This window comes from Cuculus canorus, chromosome 4 (genome assembly GCF_017976375.1).
Source record: "Cuculus canorus isolate bCucCan1 chromosome 4, bCucCan1.pri, whole genome shotgun sequence".
NCBI lineage: Eukaryota > Metazoa > Chordata > Aves > Cuculiformes > Cuculidae > Cuculus > Cuculus canorus.
The window spans coordinates 66,774,839-66,787,896 of record NC_071404.1 but is presented as its reverse complement, the minus strand read 5'-3'; the positions used below and the strand labels follow the sequence as shown (position 1 = coordinate 66,787,896).

The window sequence follows — 13,058 nt, the reverse complement described above, 5'->3', positions numbered from 1 at the left end:
GTTAAAATGGCCCAAATCCAGATACTACCAGAGATGTAGCTTAAGTATTTAAGGCCTATTTTTTCAGAAATTAACTAACACAAATCAAAGGAGTTAAACACTAACAGCTCTGAATATCCTACTCTACAGTTCATTGACAGCTAGTGAGGTATAGAAGGGCTTTTAAAGCTGTTGTGGTTATGCATTATTTCAGTCACTTCTATTGCAATTATCATAACAACAGGCTCTCAGGCTTCTGAATCAATTGCAAATTTAGATGAAAAGATAAAGAGAGTTCTTACTAAAATATTTTTAGTAAATGAAAAAATGACTGGCAGGGTAACATATATTTTTTAATGTATATTCTCTTCTTTCAAGGATGTTTCTCTTTCAAAAAAAAGTAGAAAGTTGGTTCAATATCATCACCGAGAGGGGTGTTAATCTAAACTAAATTACCAAAAAATTCCTCTGCATCACTTCTATTTTCACTAGAGACTTCCCACATACGTATCTGACATAATTACCTAAGAGCTGGACAAGACCAGAGAGTGCTGGAAAGTAGCTCTTCATAATACAATCCAAATACTGTGCTTTTGCCAGTGCAACTCCTTCACCAAGTTCTCAGACTCATCACAGTCCCATGACAAACATCTAGGACCGTCTGCAAGGGACAAAGTTTATCCCCCTTTTGTGTGTGTATGTTTGAGGGAGGGCAAAGCATTTTTTTCAGCTTTAGGTCTTCCTATTTTTTGCAGGCAACAAATGAACTGAAGATTAAGAATCGATGGTTACCCAACAAGTACATTTAAAAGCAGCAAATATCTACTCGCTTCCTCAGTATTTCGCTTTTTGTAGTTGCAGCAAAGCTAACACAGTGAGCTCTCAGCAGTGACTACACGTAACTAATTGAGAAGTGTTAACAGTCAGTGAACAACAAATGTCCTGAAGTGTTTTATCTTGAGTACACGATTGAATTGTTGAGTGTTTTCTTTAATAATTAAATCAACCAACAACAATGACTTTCTTGAAACTAATTCTTTGCAACCAGCTCCTGCTTTCCTCGCAGTTCTTCATTCCCCACGCTATTTGTTTTGCCCAGTTATACTGGAGGTGCAGCTGGTTATTTATCTAGAAGGAGCTAAATGGTTCTGTGCTGCATGAGTCCCCAAAAGACAGGCTGGCTCTGCACTAAGTCAGGTTATTCACCTAAAAGCAGTTAAGCTAATGAAAGCTGTCTTCATGATGAGGAAATCAGAAGAATACAAGGGAAACAGGATTTCACATAAACATCCTTCTCCCTATTATAACATTGCGTGAAGGAGAACTATATATCTGACTTAATTCAGTTTCCCCTTCAGCATAAAATAAAGTAAGGAATACCTGCTTCCTTGGTAAACAGATATCATATTATTAAAGCAGGGATGTTTTATGAAACAGATGCTAAGTATGACCCTGCACCTTGAGCTAAAAATGCTAATTTACTCTGCATATCAATGGAAGGAAAAAAGGAAATTAAGATGAACAACTCTTTCATTTGTATTAAAAATTATCATACAATCATATAAAGGTTTGGGTCAGATTGGACCTTAAAGATCATCCAGTTCCAACTGCCCTGCCAACACCCTCCACTAAGCCAGGCTGCTCAAAGCCACGTCCAACCTGGCCTAGAACACCTCCAGGGATGGGGCGTCCACGACTTCCCTGGGCAACCTGTGCCAGTGCCTCACCACCCTCACGGTAAAAAAATTTCTTCCTAATTGCTACTCTAAATCTCCCCTCTTTTCAGCTCAAAACCACAACCCCCTGTCCTGTCATCACATTTCCTGATAAAGAGCTTCTCCCCATTTTCCCTGTAGGAAAAAAGATGTCAATGGCAAAAGAGGCATGATGTCAGAGATGAAAAGATAAGTCAGTGTTCATCAGGGATAATTTAACTGATGGCTTACTTTTAAAATTTAAGGACAATGAAACTGGTTTGCAAATTTTAGGGTTTTTTTTGCAGGCTTTGTCCTGTGCTTTACAGAAATCAGTTATCACCAGCTCCTTTCACCTGAATTTTTTTTTAGCTTTGGTAACAATACAGAAGCTGGTGGCCACATGGTCATAACTAGCACTGGCTGAAAAAAACCCAGGTAAAATAAATTAAGGTCCACTGAAAATAGAAAGTTCTTCTGAAGTCATATAGATTTCATTAACATTTCAGTTTGGAAAAACACAAAAGCTTAGATAAGAATTAACCTTTTCTGAATTACAAGTTCAGCCTTTGTAAATCACTTATTGGTTGAGGGCTGACTCTCCTTTGATGCTGCAGCCCCAATTAAAACATTACGTTAAAAGAAAAAGAACTAACTCCTCTCCCTTGCTCCACTTCAGACTTCTGATATGAGTCTGTATTTCTTTTACGTTCACTCTCTTCCGAGCAAAGCCAAAGTATAGAGTATTAAATTCCCGTGTAAAGCAAAACTAGCGTGGGTTGGCAAACTCCTGTGAAGAAACCCTTTCCTACCTCATAGGAAGACCTGATTAGTCTGAAAATATCCACCTCAGGATAAGGCTCTACGTCATCACTGAGCAGTGAGTGAAGATGAGGAATGGGTGGAAGGGTGCTGTCCTTATTAGTTACGCTGTCCAAATATCTGTTGGGGAAAAGAAACCCACAACAAAATGAGAAACTCAAGATTCATTTGTACACTGCCCCCACCCCCCAGAATAAGGGTTACATACAGATTATTAAATGTAAAATTGATCAAGCCATTCTCTACTAATGAGCTACATGATTTTTGACATCAGTAATTTGCCAAATCAAAACATCGCTTTTTCTCAGTACAGCTAAAGCAACCCTGGTAATTCATGACCCTTATCAAGAAATAGCTCAAAGTCACAAAGGAGTAGCTTACTGAACAGGTTTGCTTCTGGCTGTTGAATATTCCCAAGGAAGTACGACACCATGGGAACAAGGATCAGTGTGCTTCAGTCTACATAAGACCCTGTCCTACTACTGCCCAACTTGCTGCAAGGGGCTTTATGGGCTTGTTCCTCCCACTGGTGCAGCTGCTGCAGGACAGGGTCTTCTACCCAACAGCTGCAGAATACTTAAATCCTCAGCAATCACTGGGGCTTCCTCAAGACAAAACGCAACCACAGTTGTCTTTAATCCCAAAGAAATTAAAACCAGACTTGAGTAAGGCTACGCTAATGACACTTAAAAAAGTTTCCAAAATTTCAGCAGCATCTTGAAAACTAAACACTGCTACCAAACACGAGGAAATTAGAGGTTGCACTCAGCAGTATTAGGTGGTATTAAATGACTCTAACTAGTTTATTTATCAGCCTCCTGTTTCACTGAAATCTATTCATTCAAGAGCCTACCTAATTCTTTAGAGTTCCATTTAGGCCTTTCCCAAAGCAATTTCCCTTGAGATCAAGCCTTTTCCCTTTGCAGCATTAAAAAGGTAGCAGGCAAAAGATGAAGTAACAAAAACCATGTAATCAACTAAAATAATCAACCAAAATAAGTTTCTATAACCAGATTTGGGAATTTTATTTGAATGTTTGGAAGAATAATTTATATGTTGTTGGTCAGTTAACATTACTTTGAGAATATATACTTGTATATGTGAAAAGGGGCTATAACCATGTAAAAGATTTATATCTACTGTACTGGTTTAGATTTCAACATAAAACACCACAAATCAGACAACTAATCAAAAAGAAAAGTAAAATGAAGATAATTTATTTTCTGTAATAAATACCTTCCCAAGACTGTCATGGCTTCTCCATCATCTTTACAGTTAAGCAGCTTGTCTACATTAGCATCGAGGACAGCAAGTGCTAATTGAAATATCACCTTTATTCCTTCACAGAAGAAACAATCCACAACCACCACTGCACTCTCAAAAGGCATTACACTGAGGAAGAGAGTGAGGAACCAGGACAGGGAAATGGTGGATATTACACCCAAGTCCTGCATGCAGTCGTAAAGCTGTGGAACATAGTCACGAGCCAACTCTTCAAAGACACCTTGATCCACCAATGCTCCTGTTGAAAATAAATAAGGTTGGAAGTCCATTAATTCAGGAGTAACCCTCCATGTCACCAATTTCTGCAGAAAAATATATATACATATAGTTACTCTATATAAATACAAACCTAAGGATATTCTAACATGAAGCTTACACACATCATCTCACTTTCAGTTAAATGATAGTTCCTATTCCACTACTGAGCTGTACATGGAAACTGAATTGTATTAAGTTTTTTTTTAATTCTATATGTCGTAAGAGCTAACAATAGGTCAATTTGGTACAGCCCCTAAAGAAGTTATGTGACAGCTTAATATTTATCATTGCTAATTAGAATAATAATTCTCAGCATTACCTACTGGAGTAGGCCAGGGTGACTGTGAGGGTCTGGATTTATTTCAAGAGAACCATGTGTTACGCATATCTATGCCATAACACCAATGTCTTAAGCAGGCCAGGAAGAATCATTTTGAAGGCTGAATGAGTATCTCAAGCACTTTACTACAGTAAAGACAGTTGCCACGATAAACGGAAGAGTCATTCACTTCCACATACACAAACTGTCAACTGACATCAACAGCTTTCAGATACTTGTGCCCTTTCAAATCAGAGGTAAAACAGGCACAAAGACTTCTACTGCAAATTGCCAAAGCTCCGGCTTCCACTTTACCTTAACTGGATAACTGGATCACCTAAAATTCAATCTTTAGCTTCCCATCTCTTTTTTTATTTAACTTTAAGCCCACTCTGGAATGCCATCTAATCCTAACTAGGCGAAAAACTTAACTAGCACAATACCTGTTTAGGGAATTGCTTCTACACTCCTAAGCAAACTGCTTTGCCACTAGCATTCAAATTTGTATCTATGCCATACACATGCTGGTTTCAATACAAATAATAGCAATTAACTTGGTTAACTTTTGTACAGTAATTTTAGAAAATTTCCCTATAACATACCAACAACTCTCGTGTTGTAGTAGTCAGGTAGCATACGTTCACACAGAGCCACCAGCAGCCAGAAAGCTTCCTCCTCTTTTGCGTAAAGGAGAAGTACTGAAGTGACAATATTCATAGCCTAAAAGAAAGAGAAATATAAATTGTTAGACCCATCTATCCAATATCTAGCACAGGAACTGGGGAGACGAGTGGTTACTATGGTTAGGATATTAGCTACATTTCCTCCTGCAGAACCCTAACTGTTCAAGTATATTCCTGTAAAAACAGCAAGCAATGTTTTCCCACGGCTCAAAGGAAGGCTTAAGAAAGACCCAAATAAACTGCAACAAATTCTTAGTTGAGGCTTTGTTTTGTTTTTTTGAAAGAAAAAGAAATAATCAAGATTTCTTTTCAAAATCAAGGGCCTATTCAGGTCCGCAAACATCCAGTTAGACTGCTGATATTCTGCCAATAGGTGCCCTTGGAGAATCTGGGTCTGCTGCAGACAAAATGCCTCCTACAGCACCAACGATGGCCACTGCTGTACCACTCCCTGCAGAAGCAGTCTGCACTCTGCACGCTTTCTATTCCTATGAAAAGGTCAAGAGACAGCACCTGCGAGCTGAGGCAAACGCCTGTAAATAGTGTCAGCCATGAACAAGCAGAGCATAGTGAAACTAAAGTCTCTTGCTTTTGCACCCTCTCATGCCTGATTGTGTACATGACAGTTTTATGGCTTCTTTGACTCCATTTTAAATATCACAGCATTGTAGAATGACCTCTGAATTGCTTGTTTACAGCCTTTGACTAGACCTCCATTAGTCTGAAGACAAGTATTTCGGTACCATTTTCTTCTCAGTTTACCTCATAAGGAATTAGTCGCTCATTTCAGATCCTGTAACATTTTCAGGCTCCAGCTTCATGGCTGCCTGTTCAAAACAGCAACTAAGGTTTCAACTAAAATGCAGAACAACATTACAACTCTGTCAAAGCTTACGCTATTCCTTTATATCTTGTCTACTATGTATTATATACTTCAGTGCCTCAATTCTCACTGTAACAGTGAAGCAGCATTCTGGATGCAATGGACCAAGTCCCACAGCTATAAACAATTACTGTGACTGCTTTAGGAATTAGGATCACACAGTGTTTCTACAGCTCCTCTGTTAAAAACCTTTTACAAAAAAAATATTGTAGTTAGTATTATATTTGTTATTACATAATTTATGATGGTATCTGTTAGAATTGCTTACATTTTCCCTTACTCATGTTGTATTGACAATCGTAACAGTCAGACACTAATAAGGCTTGCTAATACTCATGAATTCAAGCTTCCTTTTTGCAAAAATAGGTAAGAAGGCAACAAAAAAGAGGCCCAGCAGATAAGTCAAAGTCACATGGCAAGAACATTGATTATTCAAGACCAGGTAATGAAGTGACCTGAATCACAGGCGTAAGAATTCAAATACATGCACTGGTGAGCATTAACTCTATCGATAAATGGTTGTGATGCACAGTGATAAGGTATCTTTAGGTTTTATAGGTCTTCTTAGTTTTGTTTTGAATGATTGAATGACATAATTGAAAAACAGTAAAGGAGGTCCTGGAGGGTTAATATGAGTAACATGGAGTAATTAGGTAAAAAGTTAAGGTTGAACAATTAAAGGTGGTGTTCTTTTCTGCTTAAAAGAAAAGAAGCTTCCTTCAGGGTGCATCTGTCATTTTCTGTAGATGCTCTTGAGGACAGCTCTGTTGTTACCCTCTGTTCAGTCTCTAGATTTATGGGCAGAAAATTCACTTGAAGAAAACTACGCACATCTCTCAGCAGTCACTGCTAATATTTCTGATAGAGCAAGTCCTTGGGTCAAATCCCTCTGACCCCAGCGTTACTGTAATTCTGCAGCATTGAGGTTTTACCTCGCAGCATTATACAGGTATCTGTGTGCTTTACACAGCCAAATATTCATGTACATGACTGAAGAAATAGAAGTAGGAGAAAAGAACTGGAATTCCAGAAATTGAAGGAGTGCCAAGGCATTTCAATTACCTGGCAATATCCTATGTTTGGATTTCTGAAAGCATAGGCTGTCAAGACTCTCCTTAGAGCAGCAATACCCATCTCATTCTGAAATGCGGGGTGTTCTGGAAGGGAGCGATGCAGATCCCTCTCTATTTCTTCTGTGGCAAGGTTATACTTCCCCATCGATTTCTCCACTAGGTCTTCATAATAGCCAGGATGAGTGGCCATTTCATTAATTGCTCCTGGGAGCGGAAGAACAGTATTAAAACCGGAAGAAAAAAGCAAGGATTAACAGATACAGTATCACAACATGATGAACTGCTACCCTTTCATCTTGAATATCACCAACAAGCATTTTGAAAGCAAATATTAAATGTTACTTCTGCAAACGTAATTAAAAAAAAAGTGATTGAAGTATTGCCCTTCTTGTCTTCTCCTCTAGAGGCATTTTATAATGAGGTTGAAATTAAAATGACGTTAACAAAAAGAAAGAAGATAAAGCCTCTGTCTGTTTCAGCGAGAACAAAACAGAAGGCATGAAGAACAAACCAGCTGTGCAGTCATACTGTACCATGAGCTCCCTCTGCAGCCGGCTACGGGTTTGATTATTCTAAATAACTCAAAACATGCCTCTGAGAAAGCTACTTGCCCTGAGAAGGGAGTAGATTAATGCTTGGTTGCAGAAATTATGATATCTCAGCCAAAAGCAAAAGAGAGGAACTCCTGAGCTCTGTTCCTGCTTCTCAAAATGACTCCAGCATCTCAGGCAGGGCACTCAGCTCTGCTCAAAAAGCTGCTATGAGATTTCACTGCTGACTTTTAAACTTCTGTGGAAATAAAAATCTCAGCAGTAAACAAAAGCAAGTTTCAATAGCACAAAGTAATGCACGTAGAAAATATTCATTATAAATACACCATAAAAATTGGTCTGAATTAGCTATTAATTAGAGACAAGACCGATATGTACACTCCCATATATGTTTTCTGAAAACATTTCTTAATGCCCATCAGCAAAGAGAAGATGTACAAGGCTAAGCATTACTAGGGAAGTAATAAAAAACAGCTCCATATTCTCCCAGAAGTGGACACAGTACTCCAGGTGGGATCTCATGAGAGTGGAGCAGAGAGGGAGAATCACCTCCCTCAACCTGCTGGCCACGTTTCTTTCGATGCAGCCCAGGATAAGAAGACAGACAGAAATATTTTCTTAACATTTTTCAGATACCAGGGGCACCTAATAAAATGATAAACTAACTTTTTTTTTAAACTATGTATATAAAAAATAAAGAGAAATTCTGTGCAAGATGCTTAAATTTGGAATTCATTGCAACAAGTTTCTGTGAAGGCCTAAAGCTTATCTGAATTCAGAAGTGATAAAACAAATGAGAAGTAGTCCTACTGGCGGTTGTTGAACATTTAGAAGTGCCATGACTGCTGACTTCTGGTAACAGTGTGTGTGTTCTGCTTTTTTAAATTCTTCTTTAATTATTTGAGCCTGTTTCTCAAACAGTATTTACTAGCTTAAACAAAACCCTTGGCTAAACTAGCCCGGTGCCTGCTAACAATTACAGCCTTACTTACTCCAAATATTTTTAGATGCTTATTATCTGCACCTTTAACCATATTTGAAATCCTCTTTTCGCTCATGCTTTTACTTGTATCCCACAGACATGTTCAAATGTCCACCTACCTGAGAACAGTAGCCAAAGTTCCCCTCTCATACTTTCTGGAATGCCCTTCAGAACAAGGTCTCTGGTTTTCTCTGTACGATACATACAGACTCCTTGGCCATACTCAGCAAAATGGATCTTCCAGGCCTGTTCCTTCAAAAACTCTTTAGCCTAAAAGCAAAGAAAGGTAGGCATAAAGATGCAGCTTCTCTTTCTGACACTCTGCCTAGCTGAAATGCTAAAAAGCCTGCAATGTCCTAACTTTCCAAGTGAGCAAGAAATAACTTGGCTACAGTCCAGCTCTCTTCTTCATGGGCTGTTTCCTCCCATTTCTTAGTTTCTATGTGAGTAGACTTTGCTGTTAAAAGAATATTGTTGAAGCAGTTGTACTTAAGAGCAGGCACACCACCTCTCTTTGATTTACATCAACTTTTTTAAGTAGTGAAGTTGTTTGTATTGGTAAACAATAGCATGTTCAACGCGTTATTTCTGTCAAAAATACTGCCTCTTAACTATTTGTGGCAGAACAAAACAATTCAACTTTAAAGAAAATGTAATATAACAACGTAATATAACAACTTCTTCAGTCTGGTACAGTACTCCGAGGTGTATTTTACCAGCTTAGGGTTGAACTCCTCAGGCGACCTCCGTCGATACATCGTCATTAAAGCTTGAGTTGCTGTTGGAATGCCATTGTCATTGAGATTGAACTGTCGCTCTCCTTCTGACTCGGAGCTGAGGCTTTTATGAGGGCTGGCAGAAATCAAACTACTTGATCTTGTAAACACCTGTACATAGCAGTCACAAGCAACACATACATGGAGCTGAGGCTCTTTTTACTTCACTTTACTTCAAAATTTATACACGTTAACAGCTAACAAAAACTGAGCAAATTAAATCCCCCAGGTACGTTCACAGGCTGAGCATGTGACAGCAGAAATTAAATCAGTATAGAATAACGAAACTGCTTCCAGTTTCTCAATAGCTCCCCCTATCACCAAAAAGTAAACAAATCCTATAATTAGATTTGCTAAGCTAATATTAACTTTAAGTAGCACCGGACAATTAAACCAACTCCCTCTGTCTTCAGTCAACATCATAGGACAGTTGACTCCCTGGGCGGCTCTTTCAGTGTCCAGAATCTAAGACTTATATAAGACATATTTATATGCTTGTGTGTACACATACACACCCATGTTTACATTTGTATATACTTTCATATGGACATAGACAAATCAGTTTTTCCAGTCACTTAAAAAAAGCGTTTTACAGAAAATTCAACACCATCACATTGGATTTTCTGCCTTCTCAAACAGCTTTGAAAATTTATCCAAGTAAAATCTCATATAGCAGCTTGACCCCAATGGCTTAAATTGAAATTAGTAGTCATGCACGTCTACACGTACAGTTATACAACTAAATGTAATAATAATGCTTGCACTTATTAATTTGTGTTTATAACTCAGTTGGTAGAATATGTAGACACATTTAAGGCAAAAGGCAAAATGAAGTTCCAGCATTATCCGTATATGCATATGTGCCATGTTTTACAACTGGAACAACACAGCACTTACACTTCATCATCAACAATGTAAGTATAAAACTGACTTTTAAGATTTATAGGGCAAACAAGGTAGGGCTACTCAGCACAACACTAAGGTGTGGCTTAGTACAGACTCGGAATGTGAGATCTACCTACATAAAACCAAAATGATACACCACAAACCACCTTTCTGCTTCTTGAGATCTGAACTGCTATACTTTGCTGGATTTAATAATCTGATGAGGCTGAGATATGAAGCACCTACATGTCATAACTAAAACCTAGGAATTTAGCAGAAGCCTTGGTTTTCAAAGTGCCTGAGAAAAGTTTAGCTAATCATATCTTTTAAGAACCATTTGTTTTGCACAAGTAAATAGAGAGGCCCATCTGATGTCCAGGACAGGGTTGTGGGGGGGTTTTTGTTAGCACAAATATTCCAAAGTTCACTAGCAGCGCACATGCAAACTCGCTCAGCCCAGACATTGTTTTCCGAGGAACCAAAGGATGAGATTTAGCAGCTAAAGCTTGGAATAAAAAGTTTCATATTGACTGATAATTTCTTTAAATTATTAGGATTCTATAATTACATTTTGCCTTGGACAACTCAATAGATATTGAACAACATCATTCAATCAACCAGCTAGATAATTATGACACTTTCCAGCAAGACATACTCTAACTTCAGAATGTGGCAGCAGGAGTCAGAGTAGGTCTTCCACAGTAATGATGATTTCTCTCAGGTTTAACATGAAAAAAAATAGATATCCTAATCATAACATTTTAACTGTTCAGCTTAAGAACACTTCTCTATACAAAGGCTTAGCTTTACAAAACCTTGAAGGTTTTTCCTGGCTTCTCTCTCCTCATACCAGTTAAAATCCTCTTCTAGCAAAGAATCCATCTTTCTTCACATACCTCATCATCTGAGCTGATATAGCTTCCAGAAATATTTTTTTCCAAGTATATTTTTGAAGTGGTTTGTTGCAGAAAGTCTGAGATCCTCTGTACAAGAAAGTCTCTGTCTTTCAAGTTGGCAAAGAGAAATGTCATTCTGTTTTTTGTGCTGATTGATAATGGGCTGGGCAACACACTGGAACTGTCTGCCTTTTCCACTATTGTCACCTAGGGAGAAACAGTAGTTACAGTTCAGTATCTTTAATTAATCAAGTTGTTTGGCCTAAGACACCATCTTAATACCATCAATGCAGGCCTCTTCCCCTCTTATATTGAATCCCCTCTTACATTTCTCACTCTGCGAGAAAACACGATTCGGATACATACACTTCCAAGTCTGAAAGACGAAGACTCTCATCCCTCAAACACCTGGCTTCAGTACATTCTCCAGCAAAACCCCTTTGCATAGCTTAGTTTATTTTCTTCAGGCTTTATTTTAAAAGAATCAGTAAAATAAAATTTCTCCTGTGGGATGCAGTTCTACGGGCATATTTGTAGGACCGCCAAATTCCTCTCTCTGCTCCCCAACAGCAGTAAAGGCTGAATCAACTTTTTTTTGCTTTTGCCTATTTTTTATTGCAAACATACGTGAATGAGCCATTTTTGGGATAACGCTCCTGTTCTACCCTTACATAGTTGTATATTGTGATAAGAACTCTTATGGCCCAGAGAGTGGTGGTCAATGGAGTTAACTCCAGCTGGGGGCCAGTCACAAGTGGGGTTCCTCAGGGCTCAGTACTGGGTCCAGCTCTGTTCAATGTCTTTATCAATGACCTGGATGAAGGCATCGAGTGCACCCTCAGCAAGTTTGCAGATGACACTAAGCTGGGAGGAAGTGTGGATCTGCTGGAGGGTAGGGAGGCTCTGCAAAGGGATCTGAACAGGCTGGACTGCTGGGCCGAGACCAATGGGATGAGGTTTAACAAGGCCAAATACCGGGTCCTGCACTTGGGGCACAACAACCCTATGCAGCGCTACAGACTGGGGGAAGAATGGCTGGAGAGCTGCACGGAAGAGAAGGACCTGGGGGTGCTGGTTGACAGCCGACTGAACATGAGCCAGCAGTGTGCCCAGGTGGCCAAGAAGGCCAACGGCATCTTGGCTTGTATCAGAAATGGGGTCACCAGCAGGTCCAGGGAGGTTATTCTCCCTCTGTACTCAGCACTGGTGAGACCGCACCTCGAGTACTGTGTTCAGTTCTGGGCCCCTCACCACAAGAAGGATGTTGAGGCACTGGAGCGTGTCCAGAGAAGAGCAACGAAGCTGGTGAGGGGGCTGGAGAACAAGTCTTATGAGGAGCGGCTGAGAGAGCTGGGGTTGTTTAGCCTGGAGAAGAGGAGGCTGAGGGGAGACCTTATTACTCCCTACAACTACCTGAAAGGAGGTTGTGGAGAGGAGGGAGCTGGCCTCTTCTCCCAAGTGACAGGGGACAGGACAAGAGGGAATGGCCTGAAGCTCCGCCAGGGGAGGTTCAGGTTGGATATCAGAAAAAAATTCTTCACAGTAAGAGTCATTGGGTACTGGAACAGGCTGCCCAGGGAGGTGGTCGAGTCGCCTTCCCTGGAGGTGTTTAAGGAACGGGTGGATGAAGTGCTTGGGGACATGGTTTAGGGAGTGTTAGGAATGGTTGGACTCGATGATCCAGTGGGTCCTTTCCAACCTTGTGATTCTGTGATTCTGTGTTTGCACAGTACACAGAAACCTCCAAACAGAAACGAACCTCATGTCTTGCCTCAGAAAAGGAAACATCTAACCCTGTGAGGTGGAGGTTTCTAGCCTTCAATTGTTAGGGAAACAGTCACTAACCGAACTGAACTCCAATCTGTAAATAGTACTCACATCACAGGCTGAGTATAGGGCAGTGTTCTCTGAGCTTTGGTAAAGCATATTAACACAAAGAAATCTCAGAGATAGGTCATACACTGTGGATGAAT

At 39.6% G+C, this 13,058-nt stretch overlaps 1 protein-coding gene across 1 annotated transcript in view; it reads right to left on the bottom strand.

Moving 5' to 3' along the window:
* The window catches only part of TBC1D9 (TBC1 domain family member 9), a 55,270-nt gene that overhangs the window by 14,133 nt on the left and 28,079 nt on the right, over window positions 1-13,058 (bottom strand). Inside the window, exons 7-13 of the mRNA XM_054065972.1 lie at window positions 11,086-11,292; window positions 9,245-9,415; window positions 8,648-8,798; window positions 6,985-7,199; window positions 4,959-5,076; window positions 3,732-4,017; window positions 2,486-2,615 (exon numbers count right to left, since the gene is read on the bottom strand). Of these exons, the coding sequence (XP_053921947.1) occupies window positions 2,486-2,615; window positions 3,732-4,017; window positions 4,959-5,076; window positions 6,985-7,199; window positions 8,648-8,798; window positions 9,245-9,415; window positions 11,086-11,292 (1,278 nt within the window). The remainder of the gene's footprint in view (window positions 1-2,485; window positions 2,616-3,731; window positions 4,018-4,958; window positions 5,077-6,984; window positions 7,200-8,647; window positions 8,799-9,244; window positions 9,416-11,085; window positions 11,293-13,058) is intronic.